This window comes from Varanus komodoensis, unplaced genomic scaffold (assembly GCF_004798865.1).
Source record: "Varanus komodoensis strain SLA01 unplaced genomic scaffold, ASM479886v1 scaffold9, whole genome shotgun sequence".
Lineage (NCBI taxonomy): Eukaryota > Metazoa > Chordata > Lepidosauria > Squamata > Varanidae > Varanus > Varanus komodoensis.
Genome location: NW_025336598.1, coordinates 25,190,358 through 25,213,260, shown reverse-complemented (window position 1 = coordinate 25,213,260; position 22,903 = coordinate 25,190,358). Strand labels below are relative to the sequence as shown.

General features: G+C 43.8%; 1 protein-coding gene across 5 annotated transcripts in view; it reads left to right on the top strand.

The window, feature by feature from the left end:
- DLC1 (DLC1 Rho GTPase activating protein) overlaps positions 1 to 22,903 on the top strand; it is a 313,895-nt gene that overhangs the window by 240,700 nt on the left and 50,292 nt on the right. Inside the window, exon 1 of one of the 5 annotated variants that reach the window (XM_044418410.1) lies at positions 14,651 to 15,044. The exons of the other annotated variants lie outside the window; for them this stretch is intronic. Within the exon in view, the coding sequence (XP_044274345.1) occupies positions 15,008 to 15,044 (37 nt within the window). The 5' untranslated portion in view covers positions 14,651 to 15,007. Of the gene's footprint in view, positions 1 to 14,650; positions 15,045 to 22,903 lie in introns of those variants that run through there. 5 annotated transcript variants of the gene reach the window in all.

Sequence of the window (22,903 nt, the reverse complement as noted above, 5' to 3'; positions counted from 1 at the left end):
CCAGGATGCTGTCGGGGACTGGGCGTTATTCTCATATAACCCCAGTCCTCTATCAGCTCCATTGGCTTCCCATCGAAGTCCAGGCTCAATTCAAGGTGCTGGTTATTACCTATAAAGCCCTAAACTGCTTGGAACCAGGATACCTACAGGAATGCCTTCTTCCCTATTTGCCCTCCCGCCCCCTGAGATCGGCAACAGAAGCCCTCCTCTGGGAATCCTCTGTGAAAGATGTTAGGAGACAGAGTACCCGGAGGAGGGCCTTTTCTGCGGTGGTGCCCTGTCTATGGAATGCGTTCCCCAGAGAGGTCCACCTGGCACCGTCATTACAGTATATATTTTTCAGCACCAGGTTAAGACCTTTTTATTTAATCAATATTTTAAACTGTTTTAATATTGAATTTTATCACCATATTTTAATTGCAGCCAGAGTGGGTTGTTAATTTATTTATGTTATGTTGGGTATTTGTATTTTATTTGTGTAAGCCATCCTGAGGCTCTTGCAAAGAAAGGCATACAAATAAATAAATAAATAAAAATCTGATGATGAGCCAACTCACAAACTTTGGATTTGAGTAACATTCACAAACAAAACTGCTCTGCATTTTCATGATAAGTCCTTCCACCTTAAGGCTCTAGAGTTCCAACAGATCTAACAGGTATCCAGACTAATGCATGGCCTCAATATCCCACCCAATGACAAATCGGAACACCTGTGTTCCCATGTAAAATGGTATGCCCAGAAAAGATGCAATCTGCAAACCTGGGGAAAAAGACAGAATTGACACCGTAACCATAGAATATGTTTTATGTCCTTTTGGCAAATTATGTCAGAGTACATATTCTGACTTTTCAATAACCACGTATAGATGTGACATAAGCAGCAGTGTGTTCAAATAGTAGTTATCGAACTGTTATTGAGATCTCCTATTTCTTTCATTGAGGAAAAATCTGTAAAGAAAGGTAAAAGCAGCTAAATTTAATTACTGCTGATCTTTCATTGCTGTTTTTTACGTTTTATTGTTTGTTTATTTATTAGATTTCTATCCTGCTTTTGTCTTATGAACTCAACGCAGCTTATATCATTCTTCTCCTCCTGCTCTCAATCTTATCCCCACAACAACAGCCCTGTGAGGCAGGTTGGGCTGAGAGGCTGTGACCGGCCCAAAGTCACCCAGTTGGCTCCATGGCCAAGTGGGAACTAGAACCCAGATTGCTGAGTTCCAATCCCATGCTCTTAACCACAACATCACACCGACTTTCTCTTTAATAATAAAAAAAAAACCCACTGTTTCTACCTTTAAACTGCTCTCTTCCCCTCTTCCCCTTCTTTCTAACACACAGTATAAATCACATTAAGACATTCCCAGTATATACTTTTGTGCCTATAACCTAGCATTCTGATTACTCTTGGTAAATAAAATGAGGAGCCATGTACTGGAGTCAACAGAAACCAGGGAATAAACTGATTTTATTTATTGATTTAATAATACTTCTATACCACCTTATATAATAACATCTCTAATAAAATGCATATAGAGAACCGGACATGCTAATATACCTTGATTAGCATGAAGAAATATGTACTGAGTAAACAAAGAAATGCATGAATGTAACATCACGTTTCAACCAATATCCTAACCATCATGTCTCTCTGCCACAAATCGTTATTGCATTAATGTTCCCTCTCCCTTGAGGTGTGTCATTGTTTATAACTGAATCCTTTGTACGATTGTGCTGGCATAGCTCTTAGAAGTGAAGCTCTTGGAAGTGAAGCTCAGCTACAGACTCTTAATGTTGGTACAATAACTGGCTGGGCTGTAAGAATATGAAAGTTAATCTGAGAACTTCCAGTTCAATCAGCCCTTTCACCCCAATGGCAATTTATTCCTGCCATCTCTCTTAATCTCTCTCATCCTCTGCCACTTTTTGATTGATTGTCCATGTTATGGTTTCTAAGATGTGGCCACTGGGACACCAACTTGCTCCATAGACGTGCGTAGGATATAACTGTGATGTGGCTGCACCTGCGGCCGCAGCTAAAGACCATTTTGCACATCACTGCTGTCAGTGTCACAACTGCTTCGCACATTATTTTCTGATGTGGTAACATCCTCACGTAGTGATTTCACCGTGTTGTTTCTCCCGGGGAGTCGTTCCTGTGCTGTCCCATTCCCACCTACCTGCCCAGTCAGCTAGAAATTTGCCAAGTCAGACACCTTACTCTGATGTGGGTCACTTGATTTTTCCATGTGAGAGGCTCCTGCTCGTGGATGCCTCAGCACGCACAAAAAAGGCGCTGCATAAATACTGAACTCCCTGAAAAAGACGGAGCCAGTCCTTGCTCCGATGTTCTGTGTGACATCATTAGCTCTCTTCCCTTCTCCTCCTCCGTCAATATGGAGGAGGATTGACAGCATTCCGTCCCTGCCAGGCCTTGCAGGCAAAATTCAGTGCCTCCCAATCTTGTTTGCTGAACTTGTTTCTGTTTTGCCTCAGAACTGAGCCTGTGGCACAGCAATAGAAACATTCATCAGTGAATGCTAATTATCTTGCGGATTCCCATTCGTACTGTTTTCTCATTCAGCCACAAGGCAGCCCATTGTGGCATCTCCAAAATACCCCTCTTGAGGAGCCAGTGGGTGTCAGGGAAATTGTGAAGAGCTGAGACACTCTTCCTTTCATTACACAAAGAAACAATGGAAAAAAGTGGTCAGTATAAGGCAGCGTAATGAGGAGGTATTGAGGCAGGCAGTGAAAGAGATCCCGTGCCTGTAGGGCTGGTCCACCCAGTGCTGGATGTTTTTGAGGACCACGAGCAAGGCATCCGCAGGGACTTCTTGCTGCCACTGGCACCAGCAGCTAGTGAGTGCTGCTCAGCCTCTTTCACACCATGGCTACTCCTGGCTTGCTAGACAGGCACATAGGAGAAAACAAGCAGGGAATAGCCTCTCTTCTCACCACCGCCGTTGTCTGGGCTACAGCAAGAGGCAGGCAAACCAGCTGGTTGTGATGGCAAAGTGGAGAAGCAAGCCCAGGGATGGGATTGTCTGTGAGTTACTGCTAGGTCTGAGCCTTCAGCAGGTGCCAGACCAAGCCTATCATTGATGCCAGCCCTGGTTTCACAAATGGCCTTGGTGTGTAGGAAACCTGTTTGGCACTGTGCAATAGTGAGCTTTGGGCTCATATATCCATATGGGTTACCCCAAGAAACTTCTGGAAATATTGCAGCTTACATGCACACATTTCTGCATAAATGGACTTACAGGATCAAGACTGCAAAAAAGAGGATATGTTACAGGAATAAAGCCACAAGATGGAGGCTCCAGCTCAAATAAAAGACTGCATGCATGAGTTGGATGTTCACTCTTTGTCCTGGTACAGGTACAACTTCTTACCTTTCAAAGCCAGATGTGAGCTCTTCCTTAGAAATTATATTGCCTGCTAATTTCATAATGTGTACACCAGGAGAAGTCGGTCCAATGTCCTTCAATTATTTTGGTTCCTGCCTTTTGGAACCTAAATTACTACCTGTATCAATGTTTGAGAAAGAACTGTGTTTTGAACATGGGAAAAAACGAGCAAGAAGACTTCAAGTGTGAAACTAAATCATATACAGATTTATGGCCCAATCATCAAATCAGTTATTTGAATGGAACATACTGTATCAGCATATATGAGCATATGTTTATATTACAACAGGAAGATATATTGGAATCCATGCTTGTAGTTCAAAAGACAAAAATAAATAGGGATGGGCAAATCAGCTGTTTCCAATCTGTGTCACTTTCAGACTTGTTTATCCACAAATTTATTCTGCCTTGTTTTTGTATTAATCTGTACCCTTTCCCATCAAACCGGAATTAAAATGTGTATTTCTAAACTTACTTTATCTCAAAATATGGATTTGGAAATATATTTTCCTTCAAAATATAATAGGCTTCCACTGTTAGTAGTGGCCTAGGAATAATAATATATAAATTACAGAATTTTTAGATTTATTTTTATTTGGGAGCGACATCAGAACATTTGGAAACACTGGTAGGTATCTACGTTCTCACCTATGTATTAGCCAATAATTGTGAATTGGGTCCATTTGTATCAGAATTCACAAGTATCCAATTCTTCAAAGTTGTTTGGCCATTTGTCCTAGTGCAAAAGTGTTTCATCCTTTTTTGATCTTATATTTTATATGTTATTTCCTATTCTCTAGACTATAATAAAGAACTCATAAGAGCAGTATTCTACTTTGATTAATGCTTTGATGAAAGAAGTCCATGAAAGAGAGCATGTTCCAATTACCATAGTGAATGTGCTTTATTGAGTTATTGGTTTAAAATGATTTCCTCTGTCCTACAGTTTCCCCGCAGGGCTACAAATGAACAGCAGCCTTTCCTATAATTGGCCAGCTAGGCCAGGTGATGCTTACGCCTATTTCCTCCAGAGGAAATAAGCTTAATGAATTAAAAAACCATCCGACTACAAAGGATTGGGTCGTCCATCAAGAAACAAAAAGAAAATGACTAAGCCTACATGGTAACTGCCATGATTGCCAGTAAAACATAGATACTGTAATAATTCTCAGTCCTCAATGGAAACTTACATTGGTCTGCTCTTGGACCTGTTCAAAGCGCCACTGTAGGACTCATCCAAATCACAGCACCGTAGCACAAATGCCAACTTTCAGAAATATGAAAAATATTACATAGGAATACTTTATTCAAATGCATCTAGGGCAACATTCCCTAGCTTGGTGCCTGGCTTTTGGATTATGGGAGTTGCACTCCAACACATCTGGATGGCACCAGGTTAGGGAAAGTTGCTCTGGGCTCGCAGATGTAAAGATCTCTGGTCTTTTCATTATGCCGGAGTAGCCTTGTCAAAGCCTGTTATGGGTTCTTGGCAGGACTGCCAGTTTGCAATCTGGAGATCCATTCTCCACTATTGCATTGGGAAATGAAACAGCTCTCCCCTCTACCAACTTTTTTCCCTTTTCCCTGTCTGTGCCAGGTAGACAGCACAGCAGTTTGGGGAAAAGAAAGACGAAAGGGAAACAAGTGGGGCAAAATGATGGTTTGCTTGCCTCCAGATTCAGTCCAGATGTAAAGATATAGGCAGACCTTCCAGGCTGTGAAGAAGCAATGCTGCAGGAAGAGTCACTATATCATGTCAGCTAACGAAATGTGAGATTTTTCAGATCAAATGGTACCTCCTGCAAGGAAACTGACTGAATCAAAGAGGCTATGAATCCTGTCATAGGAATCATTTGTTTTCTAAAGGTGATGTAGTTCTGCTCTTCGTAGAAAAATAAGGCACCTTGAAAGTGATGAAGCAGCTTCCTCTTCTGGTATATTTCAGAAGAGCAATAATTATGCTGGAGGTTAAGAATATATAGTGTATTTAATACTACTTGATACAGAAGGGTCTGGATATGTATTCCTGCTTTGCTCCTCTTGCAGCCCAATTAACTGGAATTCGAAACAGTGCTGAAATTTTGCTTTATCACAATATTCATTTCAGAGTGAATTTCTCAGTATATATGATCAACTTTCAAGACATTTTGCAAATCAGCAATTAAGACTTTAACCTCTCTTTGTATAGTTTGAGGAAGAGTCACTGGGACAATTTTTCATGAAGCAGGTTATAGAGAACCCATTTCTAATCCATGTTCATCAAAAATTCAGCTGAACCTTGAAGAAAGGTATTGCTGACCGAGTCTTACTTCTGAGTAAACATTCAGAAGAAACATGGCTGTGCGGAAGAAAATTGCTAGACAATATAATGTTGTGCTGGAGTGGGCAACATGTGACCCTCACTTGGTTTTGCCTTATAATTCTCACGATCCCTCGCTGTTGGCTGCTTTGGCAAGGGTTTATAAGAGCTGTAGGCCAAAACATGCAGAAAGCACAAGTTGCCCTCCTCTGCACTATATATTAACCTACCACAAACATAGAAGATTCATTTGCATTTGCCAGTTAATTATGAAAAGACAGTGCCTCAGCAGCCTGAAGGCAGCCATTGCGGTGTGCTGGTTAGAGTATTGGTCTGGGATTCAGGAGACTCAGCTCAAGGCCACGTGACCTTGGAGTTCCCTGGGTGACTTTGGTCTAGTCACTGACTGTCAGACTAACCAACTTCACAGGGCTGTTGTTATGAGGCCAAAAATGGAAAGGAGGAGGACTATGTAAGCCATCTAGGATTCCTTGCAAGGGGGGAAAGATGGTATAGCAATGAAATAATAAAATTACAGGTCCTGCATGCTAGTTCAGATTAAGGCCATTAATACACCATGTTTTTAAGATGACAGCATTCCATTTTTCTTTTGTCAAAACTATGCACTAAAATGATCATCTATTTGGGACCAGGGGCTTCTCAACACACACACACACACACACAGTCTTTTTCTTTCAGAAATACATACTCTGTGGACTCTTACCTCTATATAATACCCTCTAGCAACAACAGCTATACCATTATTATCGAATGCAATTGATTAGCAAAAGAATGACAGCAAATATCTGAGCATTTGAAACATGAATTCCATGTGACAAAAGCAAAGAGGTGCAGCATGGACCAAGGGTCATAGGCAGAGGCCTGGCATCTCCTGTGCCACAGCAAGATTTTGTCATTTCTCATGCTGGCTGCTGGGAGTGACTGAGACCAGCATTTTGAAAGACACTCCTGTGCCCAACAATCCCAGGTCTGTGTCAGCAAGTCCAATGACCTAATATAAATTGCTGCTCCTCTCTGAAACATGCGGCTTGAAAAAGATGCACTGACAGAAAGAAAGCAACTAGCAGTAGGGCACTTGGACCTTAAAGGGCATGGAGAGGACAATGAAATCCTTATTATCCGTCCCAGCCTGCAACTGCAGTGAAAAGCATGAGAACACACCTATTAAAGTGAATAACTGTGCCTGTGAGGCAAAATTTCACAGATACTTTGCCATCTCTCTTGAACTCTTTGACTCAGTTGCACACAATGATCCACTGAAAGGAGTTTCCATCTGCGATTAGGGCATGACCTACAAATCAGTATATGATCATTAGGTTTTTTCTCTGGGTTGGCTTGTGCCCTTTATTAACAATATTAAAACCCCAGAAGTTTCGCTATTTATGTAAGAGTGCCTTTCTTCACAGCTTTGTTCAGACCAAAGAAAATAGCAGAACTGTGGCTTTTGCTACTTTGTACATACTCTGCTTCTAAGCTTCTAAGCCTCGGAAAATGATTTTCTGGTAGTCTAAAAGTGTGTCTCAGACCATCTGGAAGCATATTCACTTCAGCTGTACCAGAGTTAAATGTGCACGTGAAGCAGGCTGTCTCCAAGAACTGATCATCCGGGGGGGGGCGGGGGGGGCGGAGGGTTACAGATGCATGTCATAACTGAGCATGCAAATACCATGGGGGTCAGAAAGGAGAAAGGTTCGTTCAGACTTACCTGGTATAGCTTGTAAATGCTACATACTCATTCCTTGTGCGTGTAGCTGCGTATGAATTTATCTACACATATATGCACACTGCTGTTTTGAAGCAACAGAAGACATAACTTTTGTCTTCTTCCAAAACACAGATGTCACAGATATCTGAACCTGAACACTATGGGTTATTCATGGCTTGGATAATCTACAACCTAATTAAATAACCTAATGGTAGGTTGTTTAACTCATGATTAACCTATAGTATCCATGTTCCACCATCATGGTTACATATTCTAAATTAACCCATGATCACCTGCCAGAAAATAATTTTGTGGTTCAGCTGCCTATATCTGTCATTTGTAGCGTACGACTTGGACCAAAAACAAGACTACAGCTAAAAATGAAAGAAAGTTAATATCCTCCCAACTTTCCAAAACTTGATCACCAGGAGATACTTTTTCTCATTGGGACAGGGGTTAGGGTTAGATTTAGGGTTAGGGCAAGTTTCTTAAGTTTATAAAAGACAACAGAAATACATACTAGGGAAACAAGGCTGATCTTTAATCCTATGTCTCAGTAAATGTTTTCTTAACCCACAAGCTCAGTTCACACAACTTATTTTGAAAGGGAAAACTTATCAAAATTGGATTTGTCACTGCAGTATTCATGTGACAAATTAATCATGCAGAAAAAAATTGAAATGACTAATCAATCCTGCCCCTTACCCACTCTCCAAGGTCAATTTTCCAACCTTGGAGAAGCAGCCAGTATGGTTCTATCTGTGCCAGCTGGAAGTTAGAGAACTGAATCATGGATCTCCAAGCTCCAGGGCTAGAGTTCAGTTTCTGGAAATCTGAAGTATCCTGTGCCCCCTAGATGCAGTCTAGATCACTCTCTTAAACACTTAAAATATCACCCATTAAAAATTAAGACTGAGTGGAAAAGTTATGTCAGGGCACCTGAGCCCCTTGGGGACTCTTTTTTTTTTTAATAGGCCAGCCAACCCACAACCCCTAACTATGCAAAAGGTATATTTAAAAGGAAGGCAAATTTAAGTAAACTAGTAAAAGTATAGAAGGTAATTGACAGCAACACTAATCCATGAAAAACCAGGCTTTAGTTAAACTACAGTTCCATTCTCTTGTGGCTATTAAAGTAAATTAATGATGTGGAGCTATGTAGGGGTTTCCAGAAACAACAATGTTAACTTCAAACCTGCCAAAGTTAGAAAGCAGCATGTAGTAAGCAGAGATGTTTACTTTTCAAGAAGATTGCCTCTTCAGACACCATGATAATGAACATACCTCCAATCAAACCAGAATGTATGAACAACGAAGGCTTGAAGTGCACCTTAAATGTATCTTAGAAATGCCACAGAGCCACCCCACTTTCCCCTTCCTTTCTTTGAAGTGCTTTTGACCAACATATTTATTGGTCAAAGCACTGAACACCAATGATCTCTCCAATGTTTTTGGTGGGCTCCCTACCTTTCTTGTACCATTTTTCTTTATGCCTCGAAAACACACGTAAACACACAATTTAAAGCAGAATTGGAGAACATGTGGCCTTCCAGACATCCTTAGACTCCATCAACCCTAGCCCATAGAGAAAGCAGGAGAATGTCAACTGAGAGATACCCCTTTTCCTTGTATGTTAGTGTTTAGCAGAAGTTATCTAATGTGTACAAGGTATTTTAAGCTGGTGTGGGCAGAAGGTAGATTGTGATCTTCTAGGAGATCTGCAGTAGACTGGCAAGGATTTCTGACTCCTACTTATTCAGCAGTAACTGCAACAAAGTTACTTGCTATGCACCCCTGAAGCTGCACTAAGTTAGACTGCTTAAATGAAGCTGGGGTTACTTGGGCTGGAAGGGCTGTGATTTCTGTTCAGTTCTGGGAGCCATATTATTTACTTCTAACCATGTGTTTTGTACCTGGCTCCAATCAGTATGGATCTCAGGGCTCTAGTAGAAGCAAAGTAGATGCACAAGGCTGAAGTCTATCCATCCCTGTTGTAATCTATAGAAAAGTAAAAGGATTGCCAGAAATATGATCCCCTGGTAGTTGAGCTGATGGTTGAGCAATCACTTTGCCTGCTCAATTGTCCATTTGTAGTGGCAAAATAAAGTTGTCAGGGATTTAAAATAAGCCCCCAAATTAGCAGCTGTGTAAATCATGCTTTGAGTAAAAAGTGGCTGCATAGTCAGACAGGTCAAACAAAGTGGCTGCAAAGTCAGACAGGACTTTTCCTCCAAGGCCGACGGATCTGAGTTTGTGTTGGTTTCATGAGCCATCTTGCCTTGATTTATACTTACAACCCTGAACCATCACTATAAACAATACATGTTGAGGAGAGACTCAGCTGAGAAGATAGCAAGATCAAGACTGCAGGGCAGGAGAGAGGGCATCTGATGGAAAAGTAGAAAGAGAAATATCTGGGTGGGTAGCTGATAGCAGCAACAGGCAGAGAGAGTCTGAGCTGGACAAGAAACTGGTGTGTGTTTGGCGTGAAAGTGACTGAGTGAATAAGAGAGGCGAGGTAGAGTATGTGATAAGCGTAACTGAGATATTATTGTATGATTTTCTAACAGAGTAAGCTAGACGGCAAGCAAGCAGAGCAAGTGGTCTGATCAATTAATTTGTCTACCTCCTAATGATCAGCTTTATTAAACCATTTCTCCCTGAAATTCCTGTACAGCTTGAATAATATCCTGTACATGCACTGTCCTTCCCTTCTGGCTCTGCTACTCTGAACCTATCCTTGGCCTGAACAAAAGCTGACACTGACAACACAACTTATCTTCATGCCAACATTACAAGCCAGGAGAAAACTCTTGGGAAAGAAGAACACTTTTCTCAGCACTTGCTGAATATAGAAGACTAATCCCAAATCAAGTCAAGCATAGCTTGCTCATTTCTACTGATACCTTTCGTTAAAAAAGATTTCAAGAACACAGTCAATGCTACAACTAGTCATGCAAATTCAGCAATTTTGGGTCTGCTACAACCATAGGTAAGATTGACACCTGGATTTAAACAGAAGCATAGAGTTGCCTCTATGTAAGAATCAGTATTGGAATGATTAAGGTTTACTTTACATGCCTGGATTGAAGGGGAGGTGTGTCTCCTTGCTTTGGCTTGTCAGATTAGTATTGGCAAATCGCAAAAAGGTGAGTTATGCTAGAAGCATGCAAAAACAGCAATGCAAAATAGATTGTCTTATGAGTCAGAACCAGAGTTACCAAGATCTTCACTGCAGAAGTTCCATTATGATTCAGAAGTCTGAGGCAGCAGTAAGCAATGTTTAGTCAATTTTTGTTGCATAGGAGTGATTGGCTAAGAGGCTAACCCCAAAAGAGGGTGGAGATGCTCTGGTACAACATGCCACTACAAGAATGAAATGAAACATGCCTTAAAAATTCAGGAGCATGTGTTCCTGTCTGTGAGATTGTTTTAATTTCTCTTCTCTCAACCTGTACAGTTTAGGGTTCAGCTCTTTGCGTGTTTATACAGAAAAAGTCCTACATCTCCCAGCATTCCTCTGCCAGTCATGCTTATTGGGGAATGCTGGGAGTTCCAGGACTTTTCTGCCTAAGCGTGCATAGGATTGCACCTTAAAATATATTTTCATGTAGGGTGTGATTTTATGCTTTCCAACTTTTGCAAGCCTTCTGTGACAACACGTTATTTATCTAGAATTTAACTTCAAGGTTCATAAGGGAAATATATGCAAGCTGTAACTATGAATGTCAGAGATATGAAATCAGTATTTATGGCAGAGCTGGCTACCTGGTGGGACTGGGCCTTAGGCTTGAACTGGCTGACAAAGCAATTTCCTCAGAGCTGCAGCCATGCTCAATCAATGTCTGGTAAAACGGCTGTCTGCAGATTAGCTCAAATGAAAAGGAGAAAAATATATTTAAGTTGTTAGAAATAATGTGTACTGAATATTACATGCACACCAAACCGGAATCAATGGGATCTATGGTGGAAAAGCCCTTACTACTAGATGGCACCGACTTTATTGTGGACCTCAGCTCCTTGGGATGGGATCAGTTTCTGGGGCAAATTATACTTTTGGTCCTTGGACCACTGTGTTAGGGGAGGACCCGTCCTGGGTACAGTCACTGAATTGCTCTAGTGACAGGCTTCTGGCAGGGTGGAGGAACTCTGTTATATCAAAAGGGTGCACAAGGCCATTTTAGGTGGTAAGCTCAGCTGGAGGGATGAGTCAGTGTGGCATGTGTTCTTCCTCTGAGTATTAGATGATCACTGGGCCAGCCCAACCTCTCTTGGCCCGCTTTGCTGGCTGCTCCTTCACTTACTTGGCAGACAGCCCAGCGGACCACTTGCTCCTGGCTACCCATCTGCTTGCTCCTCACAGCTGTAGGCCTCAACTGCAGAGCTCTCAAGAATGTTGGCCAAACTATTCTGCTCTGGGGAGACCTGCAACTGGGGCACAAGGCAGCAGTGGATGGATGGATGGATGGATGGATGGATGGATGGCAGTTAGCAGTGAGGGAGGGTGGCCAACTAAAGTACACACAGCCTGTTGTTCTGAAGAGATCTTCCAGCTGTGGCAAATGTCACAGCATGAGAGTTGCCGGGAGGTTGTGCTGGACTCAGGGGAGAAGAGTGATGCAATTCGTTGCTTTGCTGCTCCACCACCTGATGCGGCACATTGGCCTGCAGTGTGATAGGGTTGGCCCCGGTGACCACTATACACTCAGGCCCCCATTTCTTTACCATTCACACTTGACCCTATTCTGCAAGTCATAAAGAAACGACTGCAGTTTACTGTGCTGCCAGAACAGGGGAAATGAAAGAGTGCATTCAGCCAGACCCACATTTCATCACTTACAATGTTTGCATGAAGTGCTCTGCCTTAGGGCCAAACTACACATTGCACTAATCCCGTAACATACAGCTGAGGGTTAGGCTTTTTGTTACCCTAATGTAAGCACAGATGGCCCCAATTTGGATAAGGACCACCACACAATGGGAGGGGGTGAGGAAAAAAGTAACCTTTTCTTTACCCCATCCCCACATTGAGGGGAGGGTTTCAGCAGGGAAAATGGAGAGTAGGAATTTAATTCTCCCATGCTGTTATGCAATAGTTCCCATCAAAATCAGGGCCCTGTATGCTTATACTAAAGCAAAATCTATCCCTTAAGCTACATGTCACGTGATTAGAATAATGTGCAGTTTGGCTCTCAGTAAAATAAAGCTGGAAGAATTTGTGGTCCCACATGCAAGCCCTCAGAAGAAACATAAAGCATTCTGATATATGTATATATATGCAGAGAGGTAGCCATCTTAGTTGCAGCAAAAGTAGACAGTCCTGTAACACTGTAAAGATTAACACATTATTTCTAGAGGGATGTGAATGTTACTACTGCTGGTCTTTATGGTGCTTCAAGATTCTCTCATTTTTATATCAAATGATGAATACTGCAGTGGTGTTTCCTAATATCACACACTCATGAAGACTGCAGCAACCCCATACAAAGTTACTTCAGTATGGGGTCTACTGAACCCCGTGAGGCTTGCTTCTGAGTGAATAAAGCAGAACCCATCTAAAAGAGAGCTAGCCCATTTAGCTTGGCTCTGGGCATTGTTATGCTGAAGCAAGCTTGCTGATTTCATAGGGACTAGCTCCACAGTATAGGGACAGGGAAACTGTGCCCTTCCAGATATTGCTGTGCTGCACCTTCCATCATCCCTCATCACTGGCTGTGCTGGGTAGGGCTGGTACAGCTCATAAGTTGGTGATGCTTGGGAATAAAATACATTGAACTCAGTGGGACTTATTTCCAAGTATACCTGCTTAGCATCACACTATAGCTTGTATTAAAACTGAAAAATCAGGGGGAAAGAACTATAGATCAGGGCAGCACCCAACCACAAGACCTGTTCAAGCAGCCAGCTGAAAGCCCTGACTTTGAAAAGCCTCAACTGTTATCTTCTGAAAGGTGTTATCTTCTGAAAATCAATGCTTGCAACAGCAGTTCCTGACAGCTTCCTTTGCATTTCCCCTTTACTGAGGGAAAAGGCAAGAAAAGTGTGCTCTTTGGGGAGTTGTCAAGTTGTCACCTCAACATGACCAGAGCATTTTGAGATGATAGCTCCCAAAAGAGCTCCATCTTTGCTTTGCAAACCAGGGTGGAAGCCAGCTGATATGGTAAACCAGAAAAACCACACCCTCTGCTCCACCCGGCTGCAGAAAACCCTGTGCCTGCTTTGCTTTTTCCTGCTGGACCAGCTGTGTGTGCGTGCGTGCATGCATGTGCACATCAGGGATTGGGCCACACACTACTGGCACACTTCCATGCTCATGGACTGTTGTGCCAAGCAAACCTAGCAAGCACAGATTATGTAAAGTTGCAAGTCTTGCATAATGCACACACACCAGGTTTGCAAAGCACCCACATACATATATGTTACATATATTCACACATGCATGACCAGAGGCAGGGATCCATACTCCAAATAGTGCTTGCAACACTTTGCCCAGGCCGCAACGCCTCTGTGCCTCATTCACACGTTGTGCTAAACAACCCAAGGGTTCCAGGTGGCTTGTTAACCATGGGAAGAATTCACCCTCACTGGATTCGGTGACATAAGCTGGACCAGCAAGGGTTGTTAAGCAATCGGGCTAGCATGTGAGGACACTCGCAGCATGGTTAACAAGGCCGGTTAACCAAACTGGTGACCATGTGCGCAGGCGGAAATGAACGCTCTGCAGGGGAGGGTCCCACCCACGGAAGTATGCGTGCCTGAAGTTTAAGCAGGCTGGAATGTTGCCCTTAGGCTAGGAAAAAAGTCCTCCAGTCTTAGGTTGAGGAGCAAGGCCGGTGATAAGATAGCGGTTCTGAATACAAGAGGTCCCAGCTGCCATCGTCTGCAATTTCTCCAGGTGGGACGGGATCGCGTCCTGCTTGCCGCTCGGCAGAGGCGCCGCCGGTCCCGGGTCCCAGCTGATGGCCCGCTTGGTCTGCCTCTGCCCCAGGCACTTGAGGGAGGCCGGCTGACCGGGCCGGAATGCCCAGCCCGAGGGCCAAACAGGCACCAGCGCCTGGGCGTGGCTTCCCCCGGGAGAGGCGGCGGTCGCCGCACAGAAGTTTATTATAGAGGCCGAGCGTGCCGCGCAAGGGAGGCTTCCACCCGCCCCACGCCGCCGCCGCCGCCCGCCGCCGCCCCCAGTCGCTGTGCACGCGGCGCCCGGCGTCTTCCGATCCGGGATCCTCTCTTCCGAAGGCGCCCAGCGGGGGTGGGACTGCAGGCTGCGGCGCTTCCTAGACGGGAAGAAACCTGGAGGAAGAGGGAAGGGAGGTGGGGCGATGGTTTTGCCGGCCAGGCGACGCAGCCGCCGCTGCCGCCTTTGCCCGCCTGGCGCCTGAGGGGCTCGCAGCTTAAGAAGAGCGAAGCCGGCACGGGGACGGAAACAGAGAGAGAGAGGGAGAGAGACCGGAGGAGCTGCGCGCCGCGGCGGGGGAGCGAAACATGACTTGAGAGGCGCTGCCCCGAGGAGCGACCCTGGCCGGGACGGACCGGACACTTTGTGTGCAGCTGGCGCCGCCGTTTCTCCCTTCGATGTGTCAAGAGAAGCGGGGAATCATGATTCTGACACGTAAGCTGCCGCGGTGCGCGTGAGCGGGCGCGCGTGCGAAGGCGCATCCCGCGGTGCCCGTCGTTTACCTTCTGCTGGGTTTCCACTGCCCCGTGGGGCCCTCCAGATGCGTTGGGCTGCAGCTCCTATCACTGCCACTGGCCGGAGTGATGGTCGTTGTGATCCGACCCACCTGGAGGGCGTCAGGCTGGGAACGGCCGCCCCGAAGGCTTCTCATGAGTCCCTCCAGCGTGGAAGGGGGCACTCGTTTTGGACATGGCAGAAGAGGAGACGTGCGGGGGTACAGCGAGTCGAGTAAAGCGCTCGGCACATGCTCAGAGAGGTGGCGATTTTATTATTTCGCGCCGTTCAGAATGAGCTGGAAAACAGACCGGGGAATGAAATGTGGCGCTTTGCTAACTAAAACTTGATTATTGGATGTCTTGAAACAGCTTTGTGTATTCGCTGAGAGTCTGCCCGAATGCAAGAAACCCCGTCCCCTGGGAATTAGGACTCTGCATGTTACGATGCGTGAGTTCGGTAGGTGTTCATCCCTCAGGAGGTTTCATAAGATTGTCGCTTACGGTGGCCGCCGTCGTCCGTCTTCCTGCTAAGGAGGGCGGAAAATTACTTGGCGAGCGCTTGGAAGTGCGCAGGTTTGCTTTGGAGACGGTTTACACGGAGACGCTCTGCAGCGGGGGGTGACTTGCAACTTGGGCTGCGAGCAACTCTCCGGCTTGGCTCGGGAGAGATTCCGGATCGGCCAGACTCGCTTCTTTCTTGAGATCTGGCGATTAGATCGCCGTAGCCTTGGCTCTGCTTTTGTTACGTTGGAGGAAGGAAGGACGAGGCGGGGGTGAAGGGGAGGTTCTAGCAGAGTCGAAAGGGCAAAAAGACCCTTATCTTCGCACGTAGGCGAGCGCTTTGCAAGTCTTCAGGGAATCATCATCTTCAGAAATGTAGAATATCTGCCCTTTCCGTACGGTCTGGTTTCTTTCATTCTACTAAGACGCCAACCCTACTGACATAGCGCGTTTGCGCTGTGCAATTTCCGCTCAGCAAAGAATTTAAATGGCAGGGAAGTCCTTTTATTTTACTCAGTTGCTCCGTTTTGGTTATTGTTGTTTTCATTTTTCTTCCTTGATTTTTTTGAACAGTACGTTTACCTGTGCATTTTACATTCTGCATAACGGCACCTACCTATTCTTTGTCTAATTCTGACTATAGTAATCAGTGGTGGTGCTGACGGAATCTTTATTGGGGATTCTGCATTTGCCAGGCAGAATGTGAACGAATGAATGAAATTAATGGTTGGATCCTTTGCTGCGTTACCCAGAAGTATGTTCTACTTCGCTCAAGAATTCTTGCCTAGTGTGCTTAGGATGGAAGCCTAAGGCTCCTAGGGAAGCAGGAAAAGGAAACAAACCTGGACTGCCTGAAGCCATGTGGCAGCTTTTCCTTGAAATGTGTTTTAGATTAGTGCTTTTCTTCCAGTTTCAAGCCAAAATTCCTCCCAAGATGCAATTCATCAATTCGTGAGCTATTCGGAACTGCGTAGGTAGGTGTGTTTAAAAGGAGAAATAGATGAAAGGGTTAAAGTGGGAGGGGGGTGTAAAGAAAAGAAAAGTGCCAGCAGAAGGAAGCTTACCCTTTTGAAGTTTTCCAATAATTAGTCTGGTGGCTTCTAGGAGCCAGGTCCCGCCCTGCCCCACCCCCCACCAGTGGTGCCCATGATGTCATCCTGGAAGCCTTTGATCCCTTTCAAAGAGTAACACCCCCTGCTAGTTGTAAACAATGCCTTGTATTTCTAGCACAAACAGAAAACAAATTCTTTTTCTTGTCTGGCTGCCTCTGGTACTACCACCACCCTGCTCTCTTTTCTTTTCACAAAACTTTGCCAATGGCATAATGGTAGCATCTTTGTGAGCAAAACGTTTCCATTAAGCTAATGAAGACCATGCCTAAATAACAGTGAATGAGATAGCAGGTACCTATTGCTCTTTTACCAAGAGGGGCTGGGTAGAAAAATCCTTAGCAATAAAGCAGCTGTCAGTTGCTGTGAGCTTCAGTCATTCTCGGCATCTGATAGTCCACGAAAGCTTATGCTGAATTCATTAGAGCCCAGCCCTTTGCACGGTAAGACTGAAAAAAGCCCTACGGCTTCCAGCATTGCCAGGGAATGCTGGGAGTTGTAGGACATTTTCCTGTCTAAACATGCATTGAGGTTGTGCCCTAAATCTAAAACACCTGAGACTCTCTGTTGTTTTTGCTGCAGTAGATTAACAGATTAATAGATTAACCCTCAGGTCAGTGGTCATCCTCATAAAAGTGTACATGCTTTAAAAATGTACCAGATCCATGTATGTCTCTAGGCAAGAAAACAGATGTGCATACTTAGGGGCTTCCAGATGGCTTCTACCACAAGAAAGTATTATGCAGCTAGTATACCTTTTTTATCATTAATATTTTGAGCAGTAAGAGGAAAGGCAAAAGAAGCAGTGTGGAAAGCATGGAAGGGTTAGAAGCAGAAGATGGTGGTGTTTACCCATTACGTGCCATGGAAGAAGCAGATGCTGACCCAACAAAAGTCTCACCTAGAAGCATCCAAAGTCTTATGCACATTTATTTGAGAATTATATCCATGTAATTTATTGGAACTTACTTCTGAGTAAACATGCAAAGCACTTCACTGCCAAATTCACAATAAAAGCACACAAAGGACAAGAAAAGACCCTTATTGCATCTTCACACCCATATTTAAGGCAGTTCTGAGTAGGGTTGATTTTCTATCCAGATAATGAACTTCCCTGCAACTGCACATTCAAAGTGTCATTCATCCTTATCAAATAGGAACAGAGGAAATGAAGCTTCTTCACATTATTTGCCCTATCAGGCACAGGATACAACTAAAAGCCAGTTGCTGGGAAACACTAGCAGGAAAGTGCTATTGCACTTGTGTGCTACGTGTTTGATAGCTGTGTCAGAAGATAGCCATCTGCTTACTATGCAAACAGAATGCCAGACCAGTCTGATCCAGTATAACTCTTGTATGCTGAGCCAGACCATTGCTCCATCTAGTCCAGTCTCAGCCACTGACTGTCACTTGTCCAGTGACAGGACCATGGCTCAATGACAGAGCCTTACATGCAGAAGGTCCCAGGTTCACTCCCTGGCATCTCTAAGTAAACTTGGAAAAGCTTCTGCCTTAAGCCTTGGTGAACCATTGCTGATGTGTGTCAGACTCAGGCATAAGGCAGCTTCCAATGTCTTATTTGCTTCCAGCAGAAGTCTCCAGCAGAAACCTTTCTCCATTCTGTCATCTGAGATGGTCCTCACTTCCAGGGATAGATTTTGGTATGTGGTTCATGCAAAACATGTACTTTTTTTAGCTTTGGTCCTTCCCAAATATTTTCTGAGCAGCACCCCCAGGTAGATCTCAACCAGAGAGAGTGTGCATTCAAACAGTGGCATTCATGTTGACAGACACAGTGGAACAAACTTCCCCAATACGGAGCTCTCCTTCCATGAGATTTTGGACTACAATTCCAGCATCTGGATGATTGGCTGTGCTGGCTGATGCTGAAAGGGTTAGGGCTGGTTGATATCCAAGCACATGTGGAGGCCACCAGGTTGGGGAAGGCTGCTGTAGAAGCCAAACCACTGAATGGTGCTTTGTGAGTTTCTAGGATCCACCTGGGCTGTCAGAGCAACACAGCAGAGCTAAAGCTTTTCTGGTCTGGGGGAATGCGTATCTGCTCCCCCCTTTTTGATTTCTACTAATTTACCAACACATTAGCTCAGGAAGATGCTGGACACACCTGCTCCACAAGATACTAACCTTAGTGGAGCCTTCCCTAAACTGGTGTTATACAGCAATTTGCATTGGGTGAAATTAGATTAGTGTTAAGGTATGGGATCCACCCAAGTTGGTTGTCAGATTTCCTTTTCAAGAGAAACACTAGGCATACATATGTATCACAGCCACCATCAGAAAGGTTCTTATACTAAATTCAGAAAGCATCAGGTACAGAAGGGGTAAATGACACTAATGCGCGCGCTCTCTGTCTCTCTCTCTGTCTCTCTCTCTGTCTCTCTCTCTCTCTCTCTCTCTCTCTCTCTGTGTGTGTGTGTGTGTGTGTGTGTGGTTTCTCCTTTGTAACTGCTCTTACATCTGGCCCTCCAAATTATTGTTTGAGCTTGGTGGAGCTTAAAGACCAACGTGGGGAAGGAGGAACTGCATTCTAATTGAGTGTGTGAATGCATGCACCCTTCTAATACCTTCAGCCCACTTACTGTACAGTAAATAAATGAGATTGATCTGAAATACATGAGGTGTGCATTATAATAGAACAACTATGATGGCTGCAGCCAGGCAAGAGTTCCCAAGATGAATGACCTTGTCCAGCTAAAATTATTTCTCCTGCTCCCTGAAGATGAAATTTCAGGCGGTATAGCAAAATGTTAGCAATATGCTCCAGGTTTTGACTTACACCTTATCTTGCAATAATAGTGGATTTTCCCTTCTTTTTTTCAAGTGTGGAGTTTGTGGTTCAAGGGATTGTAACTTTATCGCAGTCATCAATTACAGATGCATTTTCTGTCTGGAGCTATTGGGAGTCTCAGAAGGATCAAGGAATTCCCAACAGTGAAGATACTGAGACTCTGGTTACATTTACAATGCAATTTATAAGGAACTTGAAAGAAGATAATAGCCAAGCAGATTGGGGAGTGGTGGTGGGGTCAGTGTAAACATATCCAGTGCTCAAAGTTTGATTAATTCAGACTCCATCTGGTCAGCAAGCATCCATCAGGACTGAGCCAATAGACTTCTCTTTTAATCTGCTGATCTCGAGCTGCTGTGTTGTCTTTCTGGTGGGAAGGAGTAGACTAGCTAGATCTTTTTTTCAGAGCACAGGAGAAAGCCTGGTGTTTATTTATTTAGATTATGCAAATAAGACTACAAAAGTGATGCACCAGCGTGTACTTATGTGTAGCCTAGAGGGAAGATGATGATAAAAATGCAATGCATGGTTGCCACAGGTGACAAGGCAAATACTTCTTCATGAGGCCAATTCCTTCTAAATGTGGTTCCTTCCAAATGCTAGATAGAAAAGAAAAGAAAATTCCCCAAAATTTTGGTGCAGTCCACTGTTTGGGGGCTTTTTCTGAAATCTGCAGGATGGGCAGTGGCTGGTTTGGGTATTTGTAGGTTAATATGCAAAGCATTTGGCTATTTTAGTGTCAGACACTTTTTGACACAGTTTTTCAATTTTATGGAATTGAAGAAAAGCCACAGTTAAAGTTCGTGGATTCCCAGTAAACTGAAACCCATATTCCTTTTAAGGTTTTTCAGACTTTTTGCCTTAGGGTGTCTTGCAGGAGCAGTCTGTAATAAACTGAGGGAAATGCAAAATGCACACTGATGGTTATGAGTGCTCCAGTACTTCATGGATTCTCAGCAGCCCAGTTTCAACCAGGAAAACAGTTATATTGAATGGAATTCAAAATGTCATCCTTGACCTTTGAAAGCCCTAAATGGCATGGACGCTGGCTACCTTAGGGAACAGTTCCTCCTTTCAATCCCCTTGAAAGTTAAAATCTGTAAGCAAAACCTGGGTTTGAATCCTTCTCACCTGGAAGTCAGACCAGCTTCTTCAGAGAGCCAGAGACTCTCAGCTATTTAGACACTATAGGAATAAAATAAATATATAAATGGTTCTGTCTGTCCTCACCCAAGAGGTTCAACTTCCATCACAATTCCTACCATCTTTTCAAAGGCCAGATCAATACCTTTCTTGTCCAGGTATCCCTTGACTGGCTGGTTGATTTTTTGGCCAGTGTTATATTCTGTACAGGTTTTTTATTAAAACATTAATAGAATTGATCTTCTAAAACATTTAAAATTACTATGTCTTGCTTTGTAACTTTTAAAAGAAAAGTAGAATAGATTCTTCTTTTTGTCATTTGTAGGCCCATTGTAATCAATTGGCTTAGCCATACGCATAGACTGAGATGATATTTTTGGTGATTCTGCAGCCTGCATGGGTAACTGGCACCAGTTACACTGAGCTTAAAAGAAAAACATAATTATATGTGTGCTGGGTATTCTTGGTAAGCAAGCCAAAAGTTGTGGTTGCCAGGATGAATCCTTACGCTTGATGAGGTCAGGAACAAGTCCTGGGTTCCCTTTCTCAGCTCCAAATTTGGAGTTAGAAGACTGCCTGCCATCTCAAACTTTCTGTCTGCCAAAGACTTTTGTAATAGGACAGTATAAAAATGCTTTCAAACAAATAAGATGTGGGCTAGAACAACCTGAGCCTTCTCCCAAATGTGGTTCTAAGAAAAGGTAAGGAGCCATTTTACTTGGGGTCACATGGATGCATTGCCTCTAATAAAAGCTCCCCTTTTTTCCAGCCACCACAGTTACCCAATTAACTTGAAGACAGCTCTATGCCCCGGGGGGACTTATCACTCAGAGTGCACATTCTACATTCTGATTCTTCTAGAGTCAATCCATGGAAGCCCCAGTTGAAACAAACTGGGCCATTCTGGTTTAGATGCAAAAGTTTTACTCAATGTAAAGCAGACCTTTCAGTTTGCAGTTGTGTTGTGGAAGTACTTGAGCAGCTCATACATGCAAGAGCACTATCTTCAGGGTATATGTGTTGGGGCAGGTGTGTTCTAGAGGTCAGACAACACAAGCCCTCCCAAGCCTTGGTCCTCCAGCATGAAACAAGCAATACAGTCAGTGGATAGGGATGGCTTGCGACCCAATGGAGCCATGTGTGATTTTACCATAGATTTCAATGGGAGATGATTGTGACCTCTGAAGGGGATGGGTGGGGGAGAGAACAGAGGCTTCTGTCAAACAGGATGGTCCTATATTGTAAACAGAAGTTTCTCATGCTTCACTAGCAACAGGAAGGAGGAAATGAGGCTATGCAGCAAAACTGACAGGCTCCAGACAATACCAGATCCACCCTTGCATTTTCACTGTATCACCAAAAGACCTAAAGATATAAAAATAACTTCAGATGTTTCCCTTTCCTTTTTATGATTATCACAGAAGTACAACTTAATCCAATGTGAACTGTCCTCCATTCATTCTCCCCTGGCAGTGTGTCAGGCACAGTATTATAGGGAAAGGCAGTGATAGGAGGCCCAAAGCAATTAGGACCAAAGTGTTTCTGCTTTCCCCATTGCACCCAAAGTGGAAATTGGTCCTTTTTGCCAAACTGCTAGAGGAGAACAACCTGCTTGTAGGTTGCAAAGATTTATCAAAGTGGACACTCGTTTTCACATTGCCTTTGAGCCACAATTCCCTCTCCAATTCTGCAGGATTATCAAATTCCTTGGGATCCAAGATATTCCACAGCATAAGGTGATGGGCACCTGGGCCCCAGGCTAATGGCTTCAGAGTTTCCGTTATTTCTTGCATAGCCTTTAAGCAATGTTTTCTGTTGACTTCTATCTGCTCTCTGACTAAAATGGAAATATCAGGGACCTGCATATACCTTTGTATGCGGTAATGAAATACTCTGGACTCTGCATTTTACAAGAGGGACTCAAAACATTCCCAAACTTGTGTGCTGCTGTGCCAGTGTCTTCTTATAATGTATCTAGATGCTCATAAGCTTGCATGACTTACTAGATATTTTGAAAGTTTGGGATCCATGAACTGACCATAAATATCAAAGCAACTGATCCCAATGAGTTAAGCCATTCCAATCATGTCTCTAACCTTATTCTTGTGCACGAAGGGTCAGAGTGACTTTTAAATCTGTGCAGTGAAGAATGTCAAGATGTGTTGTTTGTTTTTGATTCTATGGCTGATAAATATCAAGGAATGTGAAGGCTGCTGTTTTTCCAAGAGGGAGACT